This window comes from Mus musculus, chromosome 18 (assembly GCF_000001635.26).
Source record: "Mus musculus strain C57BL/6J chromosome 18, GRCm38.p6 C57BL/6J".
Lineage (NCBI taxonomy): Eukaryota > Metazoa > Chordata > Mammalia > Rodentia > Muridae > Mus > Mus musculus.
Genome location: NC_000084.6, coordinates 89,098,617 through 89,125,722, shown reverse-complemented (window position 1 = coordinate 89,125,722; position 27,106 = coordinate 89,098,617). Strand labels below are relative to the sequence as shown.

The 27,106-nt window shown below is 38.4% G+C and overlaps 1 protein-coding gene across 7 annotated transcripts in view; it reads right to left on the bottom strand.

Moving 5' to 3' along the window:
- The window catches only part of Rttn (rotatin), a 159,279-nt gene that overhangs the window by 5,292 nt on the left and 126,881 nt on the right, over positions 1 to 27,106 (bottom strand). For 3 of the 7 annotated variants that reach the window (XM_030250463.1, NM_175542.3, XM_011247080.3), the window contains 8 exons: positions 23,955 to 24,092; positions 21,662 to 21,879; positions 17,569 to 17,674; positions 16,375 to 16,472; positions 14,972 to 15,049; positions 12,272 to 12,398; positions 10,079 to 10,278; positions 4,624 to 4,891 (listed from right to left, as the gene is read on the bottom strand). In XM_030250463.1, the coding sequence (XP_030106323.1) occupies positions 4,624 to 4,891; positions 10,079 to 10,278; positions 12,272 to 12,398; positions 14,972 to 15,049; positions 16,375 to 16,472; positions 17,569 to 17,674; positions 21,662 to 21,879; positions 23,955 to 24,092 (1,233 nt within the window). Of the gene's footprint in view, positions 1 to 4,623; positions 4,892 to 10,078; positions 10,279 to 12,271; positions 12,399 to 14,971; positions 15,050 to 16,363; positions 16,473 to 17,568; positions 17,675 to 21,661; positions 21,880 to 23,954; positions 24,093 to 27,106 lie in introns of those variants that run through there. The other 4 variants (XR_001782364.1, XR_001782365.2, XR_386368.3 and 1 more) reach the window with 3 other exon arrangements.

Sequence of the window (27,106 nt, the reverse complement as noted above, 5' to 3'; positions counted from 1 at the left end):
GATTAATTCAGTTAAATGAACATATCCTGCATGGGGTGTGAAACAACTTAAGTATAGTACTATCAGGTTAAAACCTACAGGATAGAAATTAGGATGCAGTTTCATTCATCAACTCATGACTGAATGACAATTACAAATTAACTGTGGATATTAAAGCTCGAGAAAAGAAACCAATGTAAGTATTTTGTGAGAATCAATTAGTCACAGATTGGTTAAATCATTAGTGCCTCATGCAACCCCTATCAGACAAGCTTCTTGATGTGGCTGTGGCCTTGCTCTATATTGCTTTCTTGTGTTGAGATATGTTGCTTGAAAGAACCTGTGGCTAGAAAGGTCCTAGGTCCTACAGGAGAATCTACTATGAATATTCGCTAAATAGATGTAGTATTAAATTAACTTCTAGGAAGTTTTCATTGAATCCATATATTAATGCATCTCTTAAACCTTATCTGAGAAGTTTCCATTTATAGTAGATGGTGATTAACAGACAACCACAAAGGATCAAGACACAGAAAAGAAGACTGTGGAATATTAAGCCCTAAATGAAACATCCTTACTATATCACTTTTCCTAAGGCTTAAGAATCACTGAGGAAGAAGGGGCAAAAAGTTTGTTAGAGTCAGAGGTAGTGGATAACTACAGGAAACTGTTTTCCAGACACAACAGGGCAAGTGGACCACTTTTGTTGTCACAGCATGCACAAGGTCTGAACACACAAACCAGACTATCATGTACTGAAGAGGTGGGCTTGGAATCTACCTACCCCTCAAGACGCTACTGGCATTAATAGCTGATATGAGAGAGAGTCAGTTTTCTTTAAGAGTGTAGTCCCTGGTGAGTGGGGTGTAGTCACCATCCTATGTGGAGCAAAGCTCTTAACACTGCCACTTCAATCAGGAACAAAACAAGGATTTCTATTCTCACCCATCATGTACAGCATACTATTAAAAGTCTTAGGTATAACACTAAGACAAGTAAAGGAGATAAAGGGGATACAAATAGGAAAGGAACCACACTCTAATGATGATTACACACTGAAGAGTATGCAGGTAGCACTGATTGGATTCAGGGATTGAAGGTGGAGTGGGGAGGGGGAGAACTTGGGTGGGTAGGGCATGAGAGGTGATGGGGTGTGGATGATCAAAACACATTGTATGAAATTCTCTAAGATGAAATAGAAAAAGAAGAAAGAAAGAAAACAGAAAGGCAGAGAGTTGAACTACAGAAACAAAAGATGAAATTCTTCAGTTTGTAGTCTCTTTGTTAAGACAGCCCATGATGACTGCTATTGGTTGTCAACTTGAGACACTGGGAAGAAGGAACCTCAATTGAGGAAATGCCTCTATCAGATTGGCCTATGCTCTTTTGTTGGGAGGATGAGGCAGGGCATTTTCTTGATTATTAAAAATGGAGTTTGGCCCATCCCACTGTGGATAGAGCAATCCCCTAGGCAGTTGGTCCTGAACTGTATGAGGAAGCTAGGTGACCAAGAGTAGGCAGCAAGCAGGTGAGTAGAATTCTTCTGATTTTTTTGCTTCAAGAGTCTTGGCATTTCTTCTTGACTGTAAGATTGAAACAAACCTTTCCTTGCTCACAAAAGAAACAGCCATAACCCCTTAGCCATTTCCTCCTCATCATCTAGGAGTTTATAAAACCATTAGCTTGTCTCGGGGTACTTGTTATATCACGTAACACTCATGTTTCCAATCCTTTCTGATCTTTCTACCTCTCTATTGCATTCTGAATAATATTTTGCTAATCTATTTTCTAGTTCCTAAATTATCTCTTTTGCTACACCTTCATTGTATATTGTTAATGACAGACATCCATATTAATTTAAATATAGGCTATTAAGGTTCTAAAATAATAATGTCCAATAGAAAATTCTGAAATGACAGAAATATTATATATATGTATATTACATATATATATATATTACACACATATGTATACATATATGTATATATACACACATATATATAAAATCTAGAAATTATAATTATTTGCAGTCTGGGTAGAGAAGTTGATATCTGTTCCTCTGCTTATTCTTACTCAGATCATTACATTTTTCCAGTGTACTTGAATAACTGTTCTAGTTAGTGTTCTGAAAAGATATTTGTGGAGTTCCCTATGGTCCAGCACAAACTTGTCCTTCATCCAGAAGAGAAATTTTGCTTCTGGTAAGATTTTTGATCGCCATTAACCAACCAAGGATCACATCAAGAACATGTATCCAAGCATGAAAAGTCTGGGAGGGGCAGCCCATGGTACCCATCTGTATCTCCACTTATCTTTTTCTGTTCTTTATTCATCCAAATGAAGGCTGGGGAAGTACTTTTACTCTGATCTACTTTTCTCCTTCAAGAATGGGTTATTGAAGCCTCAGCTTCATGCACAAAGGACAGACAGTAAGAGTCTCACCTGAAGGTCATTAATTATTCTTTTTTTCTTTGATGTTCTAGACAAAAGCTAAGCAATAATATTGGCAAATTTCCTTCAAGCAAGGAGCTGTCCACCTAGATACAAGCTTTCAATCAAAATTGGCCTGTAAGTTTCCCACTACCTTTCCTTTAACACTTTGATGTGAATTTTTATGTCATTTATTCAGTATGTTTTTACAAAAGACATTCACCCTGAACATTACCTAAAACAGGGAAGGCAGTGGATGTTTTTAGCACCCAGGTCAGACTCAATGCACAATCCACCCTAACCGTATATACCACATGCCCGATGCTACTGATTAGAGGCATGCAGCCTGCCTTAGTAAGTTCTGTCACTTAGCTGACTCTTCCAAAGTCTGTTTAGCTCACCATGTGGAAAGCCTGTGACAGGTCTTCACAGCTTTACATAGAGCTTGTACAGCTGCTGGCTCTTACCTGACCTCTGCCTAGAAAGCCCACTGAGGTCAAGAGTGAGAGAGCTGGAGAAATGACTTCTCTCCAACTGTGTCCATCTGCTTAGTACTGATGAGGGAGAGAAAACATTGCTGATTATAGGGAAATCCATAACAAAAATCCAGAGATCTAGAAGTGGAAAGTGTAGACTTCCTCAGTTCTCCAAAAGTTTTTGCTTTTCCTGACTCAACAGTTATAAGCAGGGGATTTAAAAAAATCACTTACTATGAGAATGGGGAATAAACAATAACAGATGCTATTGAGCTGCTTCCACAAACCAGGACTGTCAGCAGATGATCTGTATGCATCTTATCAGCTCAACTGGGGCTTATTATTATCCTCATTTTACAGATGTGAGGAACAAACCAGATGCAATAGAAGAGGAATGAACGATAAGCACTGATATACATCTCCCAGTGGTAGGAAGCATTGTCAACAGAGGAATGGTGGAAGACTGGGTACAAATCCAGTCAGTTCAGGTGAGTTTGAAGATGGTTCAACTTGAACAATTTCTGCATAACCTTTTCAGCAATTCTATACCTACTATCAGAAAAATAGAAGCACTACTTTATGCATACAAAACATGTGCACAGTGTCATTTCTATTCACTTGGAAAGCTTGGGATGGTAAAGTCTCTGAGAAAAATTAAGTGTAAAATATAAAAGGAGTGTAGGATTAATGTCTTAAAACTATCTACCATATACTAGCAATGTGGCTAGGTACTTCCTGTCTTCATAAACTCATTTTTATCAAAACAAAGTATATTGTGCTAGAGAATTCAGTTTCAGAGAAACTTTGTAAAGTGAGGGCATTCATTTCAAGACCAGATAGATGAGTCCACCTCCTTTTTTTTTTTCCTTTTCTCCCTTTTCCTATATCAAAATAGGGTGTGTCTTATACAATTCTACATGAATGTACACCTATCTTAATGGTAGCTGTGGTTTCAGAAACAGATCCCTCCGATTCGTTTCATTCCTTGCCCCACTTTGACTCCTTTTGAATTCTTGTCTCCAGTTATACATTTCTGAGAATGAAGCCTGTACAGCTTATTTCCCTATCTGGTTGCGGCCTCCATCTCTGCCTGTCAGGATTTCTCACAATTACTAAATGTTTATAGAGTGCTTACTAGTGACTGACACAGCTCTAGATGCTACACACACACACACACACACACACACACACACACACAGGTTTCTTGACTCTAAATAGCTTATGTCCCAATATATAGGACATAGAAATAAAAGTCATACACATAAAAAATCATTGTATATCAAATAATGATCATGCTAAGGAGAAAGGCAGATTGGGGAAGGGGACTAGTATAGGATGGAAGAGATGAAGCACAGGGTGAGGGTAGGGATTACAACTGGGGCATCTGTTCTAGAAAGTTTCATTTACTCAAAGACAGAGAAGAAATGATGGGAAGCTAGAGTAACAATAGATCAAGAAGAGACACAGAGAAGTAGAGGGTGAGATTGAGAGCACCACTGCCTACTGCAGCTCTTTCCCAGGTACCTCCTGCACCCAGTATGTCCACTGAGTGACAGTTGCTGATCAACCTTAGAGGCTAGGTTCATGCTTGAATACCTACACTCCAACCCCCACAGAGTCCTTGCCTCCCACAGACAAAGGAGGTGGGAAATTATAGAGCTACTTTGTGTTTCAATCTGATTAGAACTGTGTACACATCACAACGTGTATGAAATGAGTCCACAAGGTGACAACTTACCATTAGCCAGGATTTTAGGCTTATTAGCAGGACTGAAGCAAATGTTATGAAAGATCAGCAGAGGCATGTGAGGGCTGCTCTTGTGCTTGTACTTGCTCATCTCTATGAGTAAGTCTAAGCAGCCATCTAGCCTCAGGATCATTTGCTGTCCATCTTCTCCAAATGACATATTCAGGAGCAACTTCAACCACAGAATGGCCACAGTGCTGAGATGTTGGTTTCCTCCTTTAGGCAATGTCAGGGACAAGAAGTGCTGTAGAAAGTTGCTCTGTGGGTAAACACAGAATAGTATTTTTCTTTTCAGGGGCTTTTCATTATTTGCCTAGTCCCTTGGTGACCAATTAAGAAGCATTTGATATCCTTCTCCCAGATTTTAATTTCTCTTTCTTCCAAATACTTTGTCTACACAACTTCCAAGTATTAATAAATACAAAGGTAAGAACAAAATAGTGCTTAAATTTTAATTCCTGTTATTTTTTTCTGATGATGGATAAAATAAACTACAGTCAACTCAATTATTTAGGGTTGATAATTCAGAGTTGGCCTCCTGAGTTCCCTTTCTCATCTGCCTTCTAGCAATTTTGCTACTCATTAAAGATATCCTGTGGGAGGAAAGAAACAAAACTCAAATCCACTCTGTACAGGAGTTAACAACTCTGGTAGGAGTGAAGGTGTTTCCTATCATTATAGCTACAGGTGTTTTCTTCATAAATTTATGAACATACTTTTACATTCATTTTACTCTATATTTTATCATTACAGAAAAAAATTCATGGCTATATGGCATTCTATTAAACTTAGAGACGAGGAAACTCTATTATTTGAACTGCAGAAGTCATTTTAACCTTCAAATAAAGCCAATTCCTCAAACTAGCATCAATAATGTAACTCTATGATAGTATCTATATACTGAGCACATGCAAACAAAATATAACCCAATAATCTCAAACAAAGGCTTAGGGTGACCTATAGAAGCTTTGGTCATTGGTATATTTAAGGAGCAGAATGCATCACTTGCATGATAGCCCTGTACAGAATGACTCCTATTCGGTATTGATAATCTACACTAGGTTATCTGTTGAGTTCTCCTGGGCAGAAACAAGGATGCTGGATTTAATTCATATAATTAATTTTAATATGTCTATATAGAGAACTGTGAGGATAATAATAGAATGAGCTACTGCTAGCATATTTCCCAAACAGCAAAACTACTCTAAACCAAGTGTTGCATGCCTCTCAAAACTTCCCTGTGTCTCATCTTAGCACAAAGGATGCTTTTTTAAACAGTTCCTCACCTTTCCCATTTAGACACATCATATTAAAAGCTCAGAGCTGACAAGTGTTCCAAAACATGTACCTGGCGTTTGAAAATGTATCATGCTATGGGCTTTTCTTCACTGTGGGTTCTAAAGATGGTTTGAAACAATTTTATACTGTGGTTAGAGTGTGTTGAGAAAGATACGAGACATTTTAAAGTTATACAATAGTGCTACTGCATTTTTTCATGGCCATTGGTAAGTGAAGAGAGGCACAACTGGAAGGCTTTAGGCTGATTATTACTTAACACAGCAATGGAAGTCTCTAGAATTTCCTAATTAAAACAGACTTGATTTATGTTCCCTAAAAATGGATTATATTCATATTATATCACAATGTTCTTTTTTCCCCTCCAACATAATATTTTTATTGATTATTTGGGAATTTCACATCATGCACCCTGATTACATTCACTTCACAGACCTCCCAGGTCTGCACCTCAACCCTTGTGACCCTTTTCCCCCCAAAAAAGAGGGAAAAAGTTCAATTTGTGTTGCCTATATACTCACTGGAACATGGTCAAACCCCAGTGGCCAGCCCCTTATAAAAAACTGAGTCCTTCTCTGCCAGAAGTCATTAATTGTGGAAAGCTATACTTTAGCATTCTTATCATAATTTAAAAAAAAAAGATTTATTTATCATTATACACTGTAGCTGACTTCAGATGCACCAGAAGAGGGCACCAGATCTCATTAGGGGTGGTTGTGAGCCACCATGTGGTTGCTGGGATTTGAACTCAAGACCTTTGGAAGAGCAGTCAGTGATCTTACCTGCTGAGCCATCTCTCCATCCCCTTATCATAATTTTTAAGAGTTCTCTTTGATGGCTTTCTATCTAAGCTGTTTCTATTTTGAGGAAGATCAGGTGGGGTGAGGTGAGGATAGGGGTTGTCACATAGATGTCCATGTACCTCTTTCTCAACTGTCACTTTGCAATCACTGATACCTCTACAAAAGTATCTCCCTTGCTCTATACTGTCAGTGGGAGGGTAGATCAAGGACTTCCACATGGTTTCTGGCGACAGCACAGACCACAGACATCTACATGGTCTCCAGCATCAGCATATGCCATGGATCTCGGCATGGTTTCCAGTGGCAATACAGACCATGGACATCAACATGACCCTCTGCAGCAGCATGGGCCACAGATACTATCATAGCTTTCAGTGGCAGCACAGGCTAAGGCCATCAACATTGCCTCTGGGGCAACCTGAGCCATGATCACGAATATGGTCTCCAGTAGTAACATGGCTTCAGGTGGCAGCACAGACCATGAACATCTACATGGCCTTTGGTGGTAACAGGGGACATAGACATGAATATGGCCTCAGGTGAGACACTATAGGCCATTCACATCAGTATGGCCTCTGACAGCAATGGACACTAATATGGCCTCCTGCAGTATCACAGACTATAGATGTCCATCTGGCTTCCAGTGGTAGCACAGATCTTGGCCATTCACATACCCTCTAATGGCAGCCCAGACCATAGGCATCCATATTGACCTCAGGCTCCAACACAAATATCAACAGGGAAGCACAGACCATAGAGGTTTTTTGAGGAGGTTCAATTCTGAAAATGGACAGTTCTTCAACACAGATATCCACGTTGCTCAGAACCATGGTGAATATGCAATAGGACAGTATTTTCAGGGACTGAGTCTGCGCAAGCTCCAGGTTGTTGCTCAATACCCCCTCCCCTCTGTTGGCCCTACTCAGCAATGACATGTTCCCTATCCACTGCAGCCCTATAGTCAACATCATTCACTTACTGCTCTGAGACTGCAATGTGTCACACAGTACACTTTTTGCCCAAATAGCTTTACATACAAATATTCATAGCAACAAATTATTGTTCTGGTTCAAGGACTCTGGTTTCTGAAACACCATAAATACTGAACCATCACTGAGACTTGTCTCAATGGATATCCTGCTGTTGCAGATTCTGGGTGGTGTTTCGGGTAGGCGGGGCAGCTCCATGCTGGGGGCCAGCCAGTGGGGACAAGCTTAGTACATGACATGTTTCTTTGGGAGTTCCAGCCAGCTGCTCACTGTTCTTTTAGCCAGTTGTTTTGCTTTTATGCTGCAGTGCTTCTGGTCGCCCAGCAGGTCAAGCAGCACAGTCTGCAGCTACTGCAGCTCAATGCTGGAGGCTGGACAGATCTAGGGCCAACCCTATTCAATGGGAGCTCCAAGTCACCTCACATCATTCCATGGCTCCTCAGGCATGATCTTTGTGCTTGCAGCCTGATGGCTAATATGTGAAGGGTATAGATTCATCATTCTCTGCTATACAGCTCTGTTTGACCCTCTTTCTTTCCAATCTCCTAAATCCACTTTTTAAAAGCATTGTCCCACAGGCTTGCCTTTTTTTATTCTCTCTCTCTCTCTCTCTCTCTCTCTCTCTCTCTCTCTCTCTCTCTCTCTCTCCCTCTCTCTCTCTCTCTCTCTCTCTCTGTTGGTCTGGAGATACTACAGGCTTTGCAGGCCCCTTTTCCAACCCTACAGCACCCTTCAGGTCTCTCAGACCAGAATTTAAACAGAGTTTTTGCTGTGTTAGAAGTATTTTTGTTTAATAATAATAATAATAAAAAGTAATACTGAAATTTAAGGAAAATAAGTCTCCATCTCAAAGTCACATGCCAAACATGAGATTGGCACTTATAACTCTGGATGTTCCAACTCTACACCCCATCAACATGTTCTACAAGGGAGTGGTGGTAGAAAGTAGAATATTGGCCAGTACTATGGTCTCACATGTATATACCTCTAATTTTGAAGAAGGCAATCCCATGTATTTAGCTCAAGATGAGATCTTTTGGAAGTGATGTGTGTGTGTGTGTGTGTGTGTGTGTGTTAGGGTTAGGGTTAATATTCACATGAACACATATGTATGACTTATAGAAATATCAGCATGTACATGAAAAAACTATCTTGCTGTATGCTAGTAAATAAACAATTGAACTGGCTGTATGAGGGAGAGGCAGATCTCTGATTGTGGTGTTTGTCAAGTTTCATGGTATGAATGTTCCCTCCATGGCTGATTTCAAGATAACATCAACTGGCTTGAGAAATTTCTAAAAAATATAATGAGGACATTCATGAGTCAGAGTGAGCAGGGTGCAATTTCTTATAGAAAATATTTCCCTAATAAGACCAATCATCCAACTTCCTTAGAATAAGAGACATTAGCATTTTTTGGTGATTATATTCCAACTATCTTTTGAGGTTCAGAAACATGAAAGACAGAGGGGGACACTGAATTCCTATGAATCCTGTCTGACCTCCAAGCAGAAGAAACAGAAGCATTGAAATCAGTGTCACAAGAAAGTAACAGATGGGGCTGGAGTGATGGCTCAGTGGCTAAGAGCACTGATTGTTCTTCCGAAGGTCCTGAGTTCAAATCCCAACAACCACATGGTGGCTTATAACCATCCGTAATGAGATCTGATGCCCTCTTCTGGTGCATCTGAAGATAGCTACAGTGTACTTAAATATAATTATAACTAAATCTTTTGTTTAAAAAGTAACAGATAATCTGATGATATTTAAATATTAAAAGATATTCCCAAGTAGGGATTCTGTTCATATATAACCATAAAGATGCTCTACTCCTACATATTTGTACCAGAATTTGTCTCACTCACACCCCTTCTTTATACACTCAGTTAAAATTAGTGATAAAAAGTGAAGTTTTAGAACTGCACATCCAGAGACCTCATAAGTGGCATACTATGCCATTAAGATGTAAAAATATAACTGGGGCAAAGGAACTTTTGTTTCATACAACTTTCTGTCACAATAATAAATGGAAATTGGTTTGACTAGTCTACTTACAGATCAAATATATTATTTGTATAACACCAATGTTTTTCTAAAATCACCACTTTTTAGTTAAAACTGCTACAGAGATAATTAAAAGGACACGGACTAATAAAAAACTCCTTCTGCTTCAATTTTAGTGCCTCCCAAACTGGATTTAAGCAATTAGCCTCTTAAATCTTTTACAAACCTTTAAAATAAAATGTCTTGGAATCACAAGAAAGCAGTCCTAGAACCAAAAGGATTTCTAAAATTTGACTGACAGGATTATTTTGCAAATAACTCTTTTATGGCACATAGGAGAGGCTAAGTACTTACCTTTTGAATTACTCCCTTGCAGTCATGAGATAAGGCCAAGTTTGAAAGAAACATAAAAACCAACTGCTGAATGGTGGTGTTCTCTGCAGGCATCTGAGAAGCCAGTTTCAGGATACACAGTATCAGGGAGCTACTGGGGGTGCCTCTGTGTGCAGTTTGAATACACTGTCCATAATTTGACCAACAAAGGGAACTGCAGCCTTCAAAAGAAACAGCCTGTCACCGAGTCGCCTCTGTTCTGCTGCTTAGTTTTTAAAACACAAAGTAGTAAGCGTATCTGTCAGTCACCTATGAACTACAAGTGAGCACTGAGACCTAATGCTGATGTGTACACTCAACCCAACAGACTGACTGAGCTCACTCAGGGGCCAATTATCTCAGTGGAGCATTAAAATGCCAACTTATTTTTGTTGTTGTTGTTTTGTTTTTTAAAGAAAGAATTAGATGAGCATAATGGGTTTTTAAAAATAGTTTATAAAGAAGGTTTGGAAATAAAAGCCTGTGTGGAAGTATAGAATTTTAGCAATGAAAGGTAACTGGGACAGCTCAAACACCATTTTCCATAGTACCCAGGTAAAGATAAAGAGCTCAGAAAGCCTGATCATGGGATTTCAAGGTCACAGAGCTCATAGGCAGCAGGAGCTAGCAGTGGTATCTATGGCTTTCCAGAGTTCAATGTATTCTGAATAAATCAGATAACCATATGAGATTTATTAGGGGATTAAAACAAAACAAAACAAACATGAAAGAGTTAGAAATGTATTTTGGTGACCACATTGTAATCTAAATCCAAAGCAGAATTACTTTGTGAAAGTTCATGCAAACAGAACAGCTTGTATAGTCATATCAGAACTGAACAGTCTGTGAAATAAACTCATTTGTGATAAGTACAAGAGAAAATATGGTAACCTTCCCTGTATTCTTAACTTTATAACTATATTCGAACATCAATGTGTTCATTAAATGATATATTTTTGCTTAGAAACACATCAAATAGAAAAACAGTATGTCTGCCTTAGGTTGGTGATACCCTAACCACTTCTACTATTCTCATACGTTTTAAGGATGCATATAGTACAAATTAGTTAAAATTTTGTTTTATATGAAAGTATGTACTGTTGCTTCACATTAAGCAACTCAAGTTTTGTCCCTCCAACTTTTCTAGGTGCACAGGATGAAAGCTACTATAAGGGAGGACCACACTCGACTCTACATTTCAGAGACAGGCTATGCTGGGTTAGCCACCCTGCAGGGAGGGTTGAGATAGAAGGCACATTGAGAAGAGACTGTCCAAGAAAGGGACAGAGAAAGCAGTAACAGAAGGAAGAGAGGACAATTCTGATTCACAACTAGACACAGAATGGCATTTCATAAGCTTCACTCTGTTACATGCAGGGGACTTTCTAAGTAGGCTAGTGAAGCAGACAGCCTAAGGTACCAAACTATTCAAAGAAGCCATCACAGAACAAAGCTGTGACGAGAAGAGCTCATACTTGACTTCATCTCCCATCCCTTCCCTATGCACCCTTTGGTATGTGGACATTTCTGTTGCTATGCCAAAGGAAGTCACGCATACTTGCTGACTGGTCAAAATTATACATCTGACCATGTAGTTACTAAACAGCTAACACACTTATTATTTCACCCCTTGATGTTTGCATTTCACCTTCTAAATCAGTGACTTTACACCTCTTCTCTTCTTATACTCATCTACCCTTATGCTTTCCTCATAGTCTTATCAGTTTCATTACGACTCACAATGCATGGCCCTTAATAGGTTGTCAAAACAACTTCCATGTGAATGAATACAATTATATCAACTTTCACAAAACCAATAGTATCTTGAACTGACTTTCATCATACCTGTCTCCTGTTCTAGAATCTATTAAAAACCTAATCTTCACTTGCTTTTTCATCAATTTTCACCTTTTGGATGGTCCCTCTGAATGCAGTTTCCCACAACCATATAAAATCAAGCCAATCTATTTCCTGAACTATCTAATAACTTTCCCAGGTCAACAAATATATTCTTAAATGGTCTGTAGCTTTAAGACCCATAAGAAACTTCGCCTTTGACTAACACATACATAATAAGGAAAAATACATCAACATACATATTTTCTAGTTCAGTATAGTATCACATAAAACTATTATTTTAATTTATCATCAAAAACAACACTGGACTCTAGTTACCAGCTGGAAAATTTGCAGTATAGACACAAAGCAACTGCAAGGCAATTTGCATCAATGAATCTTCCATCAAAAGCCAAGGCCAGAGAGAGTGCAATACAGGCACAAGACGTGCTTCAAGAGCTGCCACCTGTTTTGCAAAAGAAATAAGACCAGCCATTAGTTTGGACATGTGGAAATGTAATCTTAGGTTTAAATAACCCCCAAAGTTGTCATCCACATAAGGTAATAGTTTAATTCATCTTTGCTAAGTGTAAGGAAGAACTTCTCAGTTCACTGGTGCTTCATGTTGGGCAGCCTGGATCAGGAGACTGCCCAGTCTCTTGAAGGGTGGCTAGGATATATTAGAGAAAAGCCATAGAGAAGTTTCTATAACATGCAGAAAAGTGATTATCTCTTAGCCATAAATGAACTCTAAAATGCCTCAAACAAGGTCCAGAGACAGAGATTTGTATTCAAGAAAATACTCGTATCAATTCTGCCTTTTTCTTTTTTTAATCTAAAAATTGATTTCAATTATCACAGATTTCTCTGCATCATGATTAGTTTTACTATGTTTTTCATACTCATTGAGGGAGATACACTCCTTGTATCTGCTTTTTCACGGTGTCACAAGAAGCACCTGTTCCCAAGTTTATCACAGGTCAGTGGGAGCAGTGACTATATACAAATCAGCATGACACATTGGCACTCCTCTTCTCAGAAATGAATACATCTATCTGCACCTCTAAAACGTGGCTCTCCCTTCTCCTCAGGATTTTGATCTTTCCATTAGTTCTTTTTTCCCCTCTATCTTTATTAACTAGTCCTTAGCATGTTCATTTCTCTGAGTACAGTAAGTTTCCACAGTAGGAGAGCCAAATGTACTCATGTCATGCAATGATCAAGCTATAGACAGAATGCTCACTGCTGTCATTAACACTTCTTACATTTCACAGCCAGCTCCCTTCAGTTTGTTTTCTGTTCTGATGATTTAGACCACTCCAACCTTCGTGACTCCTAAACTCTCCAGCACTGGGGCATTTACTGCAGGTTTCTCTGTCTTCACTTCCTTCCTTCTGTCTTATGTCTATTCTTCTCTAGACTCCTCTGTTTTGCAGCCTTCTCTTATATGTGTTCTAAATATATGATCAAACCTATTATGACATACTGTCTTAGAAAATTTCAAGTAGAATCCTGAGTACAAATACTAATAATACACTCCTACTATTCCCAGCACGCATAACTCCTCAAGCTCATACACACTTGGCTACACGCAGTTCTCCACCTGGATGGATCAAAGACTTACACAGCACACACATGGGAAGCCTGAGCATCAAGTCCTTCATCACTGCATATGCTCTATCGTAATTCCTATATTAGTAAGCAGCTTGAGTCTGGAAGTCATTCTACACTTTTCTTCTGGCCTAACTCTTCAGATTTACTTCTTATATACCATCTTTACATTTCTCCTTGCCCAGGATAAGGCTTCATCATGTTTTGCCTGGAATATCTTAAATTGGGGACTTGCTTACAGTTTCAGAGGATTAGTCCATGATTATCATGGTAGGAAGCAATCAAGCATGTACTGGAGCAGTAGCTGAGAGCTTTACATCTTCATCTGCAGACAGCAGGCACGGAGACTGGGCCTGCTGTCAGTTTTGAAAACCTCAAACCTCTTCCCAGTGACACACTTTCTCTAACAAGGTCACAACTACTCCAACGAGGCCATACACACTAATTCTTCCAATCCTTCTCAAACAATTCCACTCTGGGGTGACTAAGCATTCAAACATACTCATCCATAAATATAGAGAGAAGTTACAGGGGTCTTACTCATTCTAATCACCACATATGTATAAACAAATACTTAAAAAAAATAATTGTTACATGCATTTCACTTAATGTAGCTTATGTAATTCATGTTTATCAAATTTTTCCAAATTAATGACAAATAAGAGCACAAAGTAAAAAAGTTTAAAAACAAAAGACATTTCTACAATTTATCTTTGTCTCATCAATTTTTTATAATAAAGCTAATTCCTCAAAAGTGAGGTCATTCCACTTTGAGCAACTTCATGAGTTCAGAAGATTCTTTGTCACACAATAGTACCATCGTGATGGCTTAAATGGACAGAACCAATACTTACAAAGAAAGCAAGATAACTCAGTGACTTTCAAAGAGTACTGTGCAAAGGCTATAGATGACAGCAGATATGAAAGGTAGGGCTTCCTTTAGGTGGCATGATCATGCTGAGCAAAACAGTATCTATTCTGAAGCAGGATGCATGCTTATCTTCTTTCTTTATAATTATAAATACTGTCACTTTCTCCCTGAGAATAATCAGTTTTGACAAACATCTTTGAAAACCTCCACTTCCTAAGACATACACAGCCATCTAGTAAAACAAACAAACAAACAAACAAACAAACAAACAAAAACCATCTAAATACCTAACAATATAGAATGAAGGGGTAGTTCAAGAAGTTACATTTCAATCATGAAGTGCAAGTTTTGATATACATAGGAATGTCATTAGTGTTGAAGGACAGCATGATTAAAGTCATCCAGCTCTGAGAATTAACTCTTGGCTGAAGAAACAATCAACTATACATCTTTAACAACTGAATTCAGAAGGTCCATTTCCTTCCTGGACTACTTCATATAAATCTTAGCCACTCACTACTTGAACTGCTATCAGCAGTCTGAGGCTCTCTACTTACTTTACATTCTTCATTTTGATAAAGGCAGTTTCTTAGGAGCTGCATGGTGATGCTTAATTCTTTAATGAAGCCATCCTCCTGTATAGACACAGAGAAGTTGAAAAGCATGAATGCAGTTCCCTGAGAAACAGTAATTCCCTCCTTTGGGGTCACTGTACACTGCAGCTGTGCTGTTATCATGTCCAACTATCATCACTTTGAGAATTCTGACAAGGTATGGTGACCATATATCAAGAAACACATGCACCACAAAAAAAAAGCTATTGCTGTCCCATCAGGCATGGAGGAATTCTGATATATAACAGCCTCCATGTTATGTCTCAATCAAGGCAGGCAGGTACTGACTGGTTTCCCATCATATCAGGCCCTTGCTGACTTTCACAGTGATGACTATGGCTTTTGGCTAGGCAGAAAAATAAGAAGCAGAAAAAGAAGCTGCCAAACATGGATTCTGTTATCATTTAAGAGTTAACCTAATAAATAAGGCTTTGTCTTTTTTTTTCTTTTTAAAGATTTAAATTTACTTTTAATTTACATGCATATATTTATATAACATCTTGTCTCATACATATATATATATGCATGCATTTACATATATATACATATGTACATACATATATACATACATTATGTGGGTATGTTCATGTGAACGAATGCAGTCCCTACAATGACCAGAAGAGAACATTGTATCCTTTGAAAGTTAACTTATGGTCCTCTGAAAAAGTACTATGTGCTTTTAAAATGAGCCAGTGTGTGTGTGTGTATTTAATAAGTGGAATATTTATTTGTATATTTAAATATTCACATGTACTCATGAAATGAGGTGTAAATGTTACTGGTCACAATTATGGCAAGGCCACAGGTAATATATATTTATTATGTTATATTGTGTTTACAAAAAGGTAAGATTTATATACACAATCAAGCAATTAACTGCTAGAACAAACATCTGGGAATCATGAAAGAAAATATACAGAATGTGAGGGGGAAAATCTTGCCTCATCAATTGTAGGATTTTGTCACTATGTTGTTATAAGTGTTTATTCATGAGATAATAAATTTAAAATGTATGAACTGTCCAAACACAAATAAATTACAGTTGTTACAGATTTCATCCCTTGAAAACTTAACACTTTTATTCATATATTTCATTGTATAAAATATTTCAGCAATATATTATGTGAATGTACATATTTCTAACTGTGCATAAGAGGAATGAATAACATGTAAATCTCACTTAAGGATTTTCAAATGAGAATTGACCTCAATAATATACCTGCCTCTATTTGTCATGTAAGTCAAACACTGATTTCAACCTTGTGCTCATTGTAGACATGAGAGCAATGGAGACCTGGTCTCTCTATCCCTCTTCCCTTACAGGAGAATTCAGACCTTGAAGTCACCTTTTTTTTCAGTACTGCTTTCCCAGGTCTCAGCAAATCTAAGTTCAGTTGTGCATTGATGTGCTTCATCTGCTCCATACAGTTTTCTATGAGATCAGCTGAAAGAAAAAGGCTGCAACTGTCAAGGGGCCATTCTGTTCCTGAAGACATTAAGGCTGCAAATACTCAACACACTGAAAACCCATTCAACTATACAATGAAAGAGGGATGGTTAAAGGGGCAAAAGAACACAGGATCAGAGGCCCCTTCCTTGTTTTCCTTTCTTAGTGAGACTTTCCAAGTCTACTGTATTTCACAGTTTACATGCTTTATTTTAGCAGCAAATAATTAGTTGAGTAGATTTTTTTTTAATTACTTTCTTTCACCTCTCAGACTTGTATTCACTGATGTACAGAAGGGAAATCATGACCCTATAGTATGAAATTTTACATAAAAATACTACTTATTTGATATTGTAGTCTTCACTATACTATAAAAACTATGCTTGTGTGTTAGGTGTGTAAAATATGCTTGTATATACTAGTTAATTATGAAGCTAAATAATAGGTTACAGCTTGAAATTTCTTTATACATGCATATATGTGTGTGTATATGTGTGTGTACACACACACACACACACACACACACACACATATTCTCTGGTGTAATAATCATTACATGCAAATAGAAACACAATCTACAAGTATCATCTTTGTATTGTTGACTGACTGATGTTTTAGAGTTGGGGATCCAACCCAGAGTCCTGTGCTTCCTAGGCACTATATTCCCAGCTTATTCTTTTTTTTTTTTTTTTTTTTTTGCAATGAATGTGGGGCTAGACAGACTGCTAACCACATAACTAATATAAAACTCTTGCAGAGAATATGAGCTCAGTTCCTAATACCCATGTTAAGCACCTCACAACAGCCTGTAACTCCAGGTTAAGGATCTAGTGACCTTTTCTATCCTCCACAAGCAAGGCTACCCACATGTCCATACAAACACATAGACATACACACATACACATAATTAAAAATAAAATAAATCTTAAAAATAAAATTTAAAAGTAATGACTTCAGTACTATTACATTGGAAAAAAACTGTTTAAATGTCATTGAAATTTTGCTATAATTTCTTTACATTTTAGTAAAAATAAACAAGCAGTAGAAAATATAATTAGCAAAATGTCAATAAACAATTGATGGTGATGCTCACATCTCAAAGCATGCCTCTGCGCTCTTCTGCTAACAGCCAGAAGTGACAACAGGGCATTTGCAGCAACTCTTTTCAGGACATCTTTGGGGGATATTCCTTCATAGCACTATAGAAAAGTCAGACAAAACTGCTTAGAAGAAAAATTCAATCTGTAGTAAAACTGCTATGAACCAAGACATGTTTTGATAAGAGGCACATTAAGTATTGTGTGAAACAACAACAAAAACTAAAAACAAAAATCCCTATAATTTAATAAATTATTACAATCTATGAACATTCTGCAGAGAAAAGCCTAAATAGGATATTATCCATATGGAAGAAAATTAAATTATTCTCAAAGTCCCTCTAGTGGGGTGGGGTATAAATTAATGCACAGCAAGAAAGTAGAGAGAAACCAAGGGGTAGGGGGACAGTGAATTCTAGAGTAGGAACTATTAGGACACAAGTTCAATGAAGAAGAAAATGGATAAAACAGGAATAAGAGGCAATGCAGAGGGAGAAGGAGGAGGGATGAATAACACTAAAGATATTTGAAAATGACATAGAATCATATTAGTTTATGCTTACCTAAAATTATATATAGTAAATATGCATATGTATATATATAAACATAGAGTTTAAATGGAGTTATGACACAGAATAACGATGGTATCATAGACTCACTAAAGAAAACCCCCAGTACCAATCAAAAGAAATTGTGCTTGAGTTGTAAGTCAGTGGATTCTGCAAGACCCGTAACATAATATGGGCTATGCTGTGGTCCTTCATTGCCCCCCAGAATTTGAAGGTAAGACCTTATTGCACTTCAGTCACAGTACTTGCAGGAAATAGGATGGACCTGACCTGGAAGTCTCCTCCCTAAGAACTTTCTCTCATTTGTGCACCAATGTGCTGTGCAAATTGCTAAGAGAGAAAACAGTTCTACTGTAGCCAGACTTTTTCGACTTTGTGGGTTCTTCTTTCTTCCACCTTCTCCACCCCTTTATTCTACCCTTTCAACCCCCTAATACTAGATGGAAGAGAAAAAAAGGATAGAGGGGAAAGAGGGTGATGTTATTGTTAGACTACTTCCTGCTGATTAGGGATGTCAAGTTCCTAGGAGCAAGATTGATTTTCACCCTCAGTATATCTAATTTTTTTCTTACTGATTCTTCTTTGCACATGACTACTTAACAAACTACAACCAACAGCAAACAACCAATAACCCACCCCACCTCTCAGGCCCTAGCATTTATATACATTCTGAAAAGTCCCCAGAATTCCAAGTATCACACAACAGCAGAAACTATCTGCATCTGGCAAAACCATGCCCCTGCTAGAGCATGAGGCAAATCATAGCTCCTGTGAACAATCATATCCCATATGCCACACCTGGGATTAAAATGAAAACATATTCCTATAGTATTTCTGTGTTTGTTAAGGAAACCAAAATTCTCAGCACACCTATAACTAGCTGTGACTCCAAGAAACACAACATTGGCTAGGCTAGAAAGATACCTACAGTGCTTTTATCTTGGAGGGAATAATTGTGCTTTTATCTTGGCGGTAGCCAACATTGTCTAATTGGACTTGAGGCACTCAAAAGAAGGGAAATGCATGCCTGATATTATAAACCCGGCCAGTTACTTGTTGTTGGAGAGATCATAGATTCAAGATGATAACCTCCTATTCTCATTTTTCTAAACCAATATAAATTCTAACTGTACTGCAAATGCATATCCTCATACCCACAAATAAGTGTAGCTTTCACCTCTTATTAAAGGAGAATAAGGTGTAGAATATTACAGAAATCTACTAATGGTCACTAGGGAGTGGGGAACTGAGAAGGGGGCAGTGAGCAGGATGTAAAGTGAAAATAATAATAATAATGACAATTTACTTTTAAAATAAAAGTATACATATGTACACACACATATGTAAATATACATCTATACACGTACACACATATATGTGGAATTAGCCTATAGTAGGGGCAACAATGATGCTACTAGACACTACAAACTAGCAAATAAAGTCTAATGCCAGGAATGTATTTTCTCATTTGGAGCTGTTGGTCAGTAAAATGAAGACAACACATACTCATGTCATCTGGAAGCTTCATCACTACTGACTTGTTTTCACAGTGCTTAAGTGTGGGATGATCATCAGTCTTGCTGAGCTGTGAATCTTGTGATCTACAATGACCTACAACACAGTAGATATACCCACTGATCCAATAGTGCTATGAATATCGTAGGAAAAACTAAACCACTTTGTTTTTTGGATTTGGCATCAGTGCAGCATTGAGTTTTTAAGATTTATCTATTTTATGTGCATGTGTGTACAATGTACAAATGTAAACCACATGCATCTAAGAACCTGTGGAGGCCAATCAGAAAAGGGCATTGGATCCCCTGGAATAGGAGTTACAGGTAGTTATGAGCCACAATGTGGGTGCTGGGAGCCAAACCCAGGTTCTTTGTAAGAGCAAAAAAGTGCTCTTTACCCGCGAAGCCATTTCTCCATCCTAGCATTTATTTCTTCACTGGGAAAACCTGAGAGGATGGATGTAAGGAAGTATCTATAAGAAAGCTCTGGTTTTGAGAGGAGACCAAGCTTTGACAGATGCAGACAGACACCTGCAGACAGATGACAAAACATAGGAGACTCTCTGCCAGGGTTCTTAGTGATACTGAGAAAACAACCAGATTTCGTAAGACAGAGGGGAAAAAAATTACCCCAAGGAGCTCTATAAATTTTCCATGCATCCTTTAGCTGGAGCAGAGAGTGTCTCCTGTCTTCTTGCTGTTGCCTTTAATTAAATTTCTGGTAGTATACAATGGGATGGGGTTGATCGTAACATTTCCACACATATTATTACACCCTATTACTCTTCCCTCTCTTCTTGCTGGCCCTCTTCTATGTAGAAGCAGCCCTTTGACTTTATGACATAAAATTCTATCTCCTCATTTCCCTCTCAGTTTTGTCTGTCTACCAGACTTCTCTGCATTGCAACACAGTCAAGACCGATGCTAAAAATATATAAGTAGTCATGCCATAAATACCTTCTTAAGGACAATATTCACAAACCAAGGCAAGAGAGAAATCTCCAAGTTGAAAGCAACAAAGGGACAGACCACAAGTAAGACAGCACAACCATGTGCATCACATCTAACTGATTTGCAAATCTCTCATCAGAATTCTATCAATTTTCCATGTTTCAGACAGAAGATAAAAGTCACAAAATGGTATTAAAGGCACCCCTAACCATCTCTGGGTCTCCTATGTCTTAGGCTTGCTTGAACTCCCAATTCTCTTGCCTCTATGTCCTGAGTGCTGGAATTTCGGTATGTATCACCTTAACCAGTGTATGTGGTTTTGTACATAGAACCTAGAAACTCACACATGTTTATGCAAGCACTCTACCAACCAAGCTATATAATACAGAAAGCTCATGCCCCATTCTGTAATGTCACATGCTCAAATTTCTGAGAGAGGAAGATTATAATTTTAAGGTTAGCTTACATTACAGGGTGAGTTCAAGGCAGGCCTGAGCAACTTAAAATTTATGTCAAAATCAAAGGTAAAACAAGGATCTGAGGATACAGCTTAGGAATAGAGTGTCTGTCTAGCATGAAAGAAGTCCCAGATTCAATCTCCAATCACACACACATACACACATACATACATACATACATACATACATACATACACACACACACACACACACACACACATACACACACACACACACACACACACACACACACACACACACAGACAAGGACACATAGACACACACATACAGACAAACATACAAAAACACATACACACTCAGACATACACACTCATACAAACACACACTGACACAGGCACACACAGATACACATACATATACACAGAAGCAGATACAGAATGCTAGTAATACTACTAATTGTAAAAGAAATATTTGTTATATACTATATAGTTTTGTACTGTATGCTTACTTAATCAAAATGAACATTGATTCCTTAGTAAAATGGTTGAAAAACATTTAAATTGATGAATACTGAAAGGGAATTCATTTAAAGATACATAAAGTCTAAAAAAAAAAAAAAGTCAAGAAATCACACACCTGAAGAATTGTTTCATTAAGTCGCTCTGAAGAGCTAAGGCTTCCCTGAGTTCCATCAAGAAGTAAGGCCACTGTTGGGGCCTGGCCCTCATTTGTTTTGTCCTTGTCCTGGACACGCCTCTTTTCTTCCTCAGCCAAGAGAACAGACAGGAACTGGAGGCTGGCAATAGTCAGGGCAGGGCACTTGAATGAGAGGCCCACACATCTACACAGTGTATCTACAAGGAGAATGATTTCAAACATAAATGTTTGACAACTTCTTCAAAATTAAAGAGGAAATTAATCAGATTGGTTTTAATAGTTAAATTTATAGCATTCTTATTTTTATTTTATTTTAATTAATTATTATTATTATTTTTTTGGTGTTTTCGAGACAGGGTTTCTCTGTGTAGCCCTGGCTGTCCTGGAACTCACTCTGTAGACCAGGCTGGCCTCGAACTCAGAGATCCACCTGCCTCTGCCTCCCAAGTGCTGGGATTAAAGGTGTGCACCACCACCACCCAGCTTATTTTTATTTTTAATGATGCAAAGCTATCAATATATACATGAATAAGAAAAACGTTTTAAAGTCAGTATTAAGGCAACATAGTAAGTTAAGAAATCTACTTAAGCTTTCATTATATGAGTTTTTCAGTATGTATACATGGGGACAGTATGTGGATAACTACTTTGAGCTAACATTTAAAGTTTTAAGAATTTTTAACCTCTGAAATTTTACTTTGGTACTATGAAAATATTAGCTTGACTTTGGAGGTATGGTTGAGGTATGGCTCAGCACTTGTCTAGCATGTATACAGCCCATATAGAAACCTATTTTATATGCTTCCTAAAAATATATTTTAAAAATAATTAAATAAAATTAAAATTAAAAAGACTAATAAATACTATATATACATATATGTAAAGTCCTGCTATGTTAAAAGTTTATGAGAAGACTATAAAAAATCAAAACGTACTTATTTAAAATAGTCCGTTGCTTATTTTAATGAGAAATAGAAAATATAAAAATAACCACATTTACACATTGGAGTACTACTCCTCAGCTATTAAAAAGAATGAATTTATGAAATTCCTAGGCAAATGGATGGACCTGGAGGGCATCATCTTGAGTGAGGTAACCCAATCACAAAGGAACTCACACAATATGTACTCACCAATAAGTGGATATTAGCCCAGAAACTTAGGATACCCAAGATATAAGATACAGTTTGCTAAACGCATGAAACTCAAGAAGAACAAAGACCAACGTGTGGACACTTTGCCCCTTCTTAGAATTGGGAACAAAACACCCATGGAAGGAGTTACAGAGACAAAGTTTGGAGCTGTGACAAAAGGATGGACCATCTAGAGACTGCCATATCTGGGGATCCATCCCATAATTAGCTTCCAAACACTGACACCATTGCACACACTAGCAAGATTTTGCTGAAAGGACCCAGATATAGCTCTCTCTTGTGAGACTATACCGGGGCCTAGCAAACACATAAGTGGATGCTCATAGTCAGCTAGTGGATGGATCACAGGGCCCCCAATGGAGGAGCTAGAGAAAGTTCCCAAGGAGCTAAAGGGATATGCAACCCTATAGGTGGAACAACATTATGAACTAACCAGTACCCCGGAGCTCTTGACTCTAGCTGCATATGTATCAAAAGATGGCCTAGTCAGCCATCATTGGAAAGAGAGGCCCGTTGGACTTGCAAACTTTATATGCCCCAGTACAAGGGAATGCCAGGGCCAAAAAGTGGGAGTGGGTGGGTAGGGGAGTTGGGGGAGGGTATGGGGGACTTTTGGGATAGCATTGGAAATGTAAATGAGGAAAATACCTAATAAAAATATATAAAAAAATAATCACATTATTGGTATTTCTGGGCTATAAAAAATGTCTTGAGAAATGATAATATTTAAAAATTTCCCATCTTGTTATTTCTTGCATTTGAGATTCCATGTATCCACATCTAACACAGAATGCAGATGTAGCAAAAAAAAAGTGACTGACTTTTTTGGGAACAAATATAAATCTAATTGTTTTATAATCTTTATATTTTTTCATGAAAAAAAAACAGACTTTTCTTACTTGGCTTTTGGCATACTGAAATTTATTGCAGCTTTTCAAACCTGCATATTTGGGGAAAGGAGGCTGATCAGGAGTACTGCAAACTCTCAAGTCAAGTACCCTGCAGCTATTTCCTACGCCATGCCTTAACAACCTGGAGAATTGACACATTTAGCTGACAATAAAGATTGTCTTACTTTTATTAGGTGAGACACCCCAATCCTTTGAAAGTATTCTTACCAGTCACTGCCTCCCAATGCTTGGCAAGAGCTGAGGTAAGAGGAACAAGGGAGACAGCACCAGCTTTCCTCAGTAGTGTGGCCAGAAGGTCAAATAAATGCGTCCATGTGCGGTAAAAAGCCAACACTAACTGTACATCTATAAATTAATCAAAATGCTACAAGTTATTAACAAGAAGAGAACCTTCAAACATTCAGAACTTACCATTACACTTTATTGCGTCCACACAGTAAGAGGTATATACACATGCCAAAAAGAAAAGCAATAAAAAAGGATCTAATTCAGCAAAGAGTGCCACATGACAATCCATCACCGAGGAAATCCAGGACAGGAACACAGACAGGGCAGGAACCAAGAGGCAGGGGCTGATGCAGAGGCCATGGAAGAGTGCTGCTTATGGTTTAATCCTTACAGCTCATTCAGACTGCTTCCCTGTAGCATCCAGGACTCCCTGCACATGAACAGCACAGCCCACAATGGACTGGCCCTCCACTGGCCAATCTGATAGGGGTGTTCTCTGACTGAGGTTTCTCTTCCCAAAGACTCCACCCTGCATCAAGCTGACATAAAAACTAGCCTGCACAACTATCCAAGTCACTACAATTAACTTCTTTTATCTACTGATTCTTAAAAGTATGTCCCTCCACTCTTCTACAAAGTCTGAAAGCAATGATTTCATTAAAATATATTCAACAATCAGAAAGTATAATACAATAAATAAAAGCTACAATTTCAGAACTGCACAGTAGGTATATTATAAAACATGACAGTGGCTACTTCTGTTAAACAAACTTTCCCCTTATTTTCATTATTCCCTCTAGCAGTTTGTGCAGAGATGAAAAGGAAAGCACAATGTGCTAAGGTCAAGGCAGAAGAGAAATAAAACTTTCTTTGAAGAGCCAAACAGAGAATTACCCCACAAAGAAAACTACACTACAAAGCAGACTGAGCAATGCTGCCTGTGTGGACCCCTTGCTAGAGAATTTAACCTCCCACAGTGAGGGTGTTCTGTAGATGGAAGTTGGATAATGCTGGCTATCTTGGGGAGTCTCTCTGGCCATACCACTGCAGTTTTGTGACCTTTCATCAAACTTCATGAACATAAACAAGGGACACTGTCCAGGTATTCCTCAGCACCAATGAGGTGCTTGGAGAGAGCACCTTCCAGGGATTCAGGTCACAACCTGTCCCAGTACTTCTCAGCTGTCTTGTTCCTAAACCCACTGAGAAGCATTTTAGATGTTTTCTCATTGCCAGTGCCAAAGATATGCTGTGTACTCATATACTACATGCATATTTGCATTACCATTTTAAAATACTACCGATAATCTACTCTTTTTATTCAATATGATATTTTATCTTTCTTAAGTCAGTATAATGAGATGGGGCCACCCACCTATCTCAAAAATATTATTCCAGAATTGCTCCTGTCTAAAGGAAATACAGAGACAAAGAGTGAGGCAGAGTCTAAAGGAAAGGCCATCCAGAGACTGTCCTACCTGGAGATCCATCCCATATGCAGCCAACAAACCCAGACACTGTTGCTGATGCCAAGAAGTGCTTGCTGACAGGAGCCTGGTATAGCTGTCTCCTGAGAGGCTATGCCAGAGCCTAGCAAATACAGAAGCGAATGCTCACAGCCAACCATTGGACTGAGCACTGGATCCCCAGTGGAGGAGTTAGAGAAAAGGGCTGAAGGAATTTGCAGCCCCATAAAAAGAACAACAATATCTACCAACCAGACCCCACAGAGCTCCGAGGGACTAAACCACCAATCAAAGAGTACACATTGAGGGACCCATGGCTCCAGCCACATATGTAGCAGAGATGGCCTTGTTGGGCATCAATGGGAGGGGAGGCTGTTGGTCCTGTGAAGGCTTGATGCCCCAGCGTGGGAAAATGCGAGGGGAGTGAGGTGGAAGTAGATGGGTGGGTGGGGGAGCACCATCATTGAAGCAGAGGGGAAGAAGGGATGGGATAGGGGGTTTGCAGAGGGGAAACTGGGAAAGGGGATAACATTTGAAATGTAAATAAATAAAATATCCAATTAAAAATAGATAGTATTAAATCTGAATACTAACAGCTTTTAAATTTATCTTCCGAGTTAAATATTTTAGCATTCCTATTTTTAAAATTCTTTATTGGTTATTTTATTTATTTATATTTCAAGTGTTATCCCCTCTTCCCAGTTTCCCCTCCGTAAACCCCCATCCTATCCCTCTTTACCCTGCTTCTATGAGGGTGCTCCACCACCAACCTACCCACTCACACCTCACTGCCCTAGCATTCCCCTACACTGGGGCATCAATCCTTCACAGGACCAACAACCTCCCCTCCCACTGATGCCAGATAAGGCCCCTTCAGCTCCTTCACTCCTTCCCCTAACTCCTCCATTGAGGTCCATGTGCTCAGTTCTATGATTGGCTGCAAACATCAACATCTATATTGGTCAGGATCTGACAGAGCCTCTCAGGAGACAGCTGTATCATGCTTCTGTCAGCAAGCACTTCTTGGCATCAGCAACAATGTCTGGGTTTGGTGGCTGTATGTGGGATGATCCCCATGTGGGATAGCCTTTCCTTAAGACTCTGCTCCACTCTTTGTTCCTGTATTTCCTTTAGACAGGAGCAATACTGGGTTAAAATTCTGGAGATGGGTGGGTAGCTCCATCCCTCAACCAGGGGGCCATATCCAGGGATCCATCCCATAATCAGCTTCCAAACGCTGACACCACTGCATACACTAGCAAAACTTAGTTTTTAATAAAACAATTTAAGAATACTTTCCTTAATGAACATTTGTACTTTTGCAAGATTAAAAAAAATACCTAGCTGTTAAATATACCTTCAGATACGATAATTTTGTCTTAGAGTACTGTCTGTAAGTAATCACAAGATTTAAAAAATTCTTATATAATAAAATGTAGAGGAGGAATAATAAAAAAAATCTACAAGGCCACAAGAACAGTCACACCTCCTGTTGTCAAGTCACTACTAGATTAAGTGACTCACCATCTACATCATAGTTCTGTAAAACTAATGTTGTAGTGCCTTGTACATCCATGAACTCAGTGTCAGTGTTGGTCAAGTAATATCTACAAACCCAACATAAGAAATTACTAAAATAAAAAGAATTTATGGGATAGAATTGAG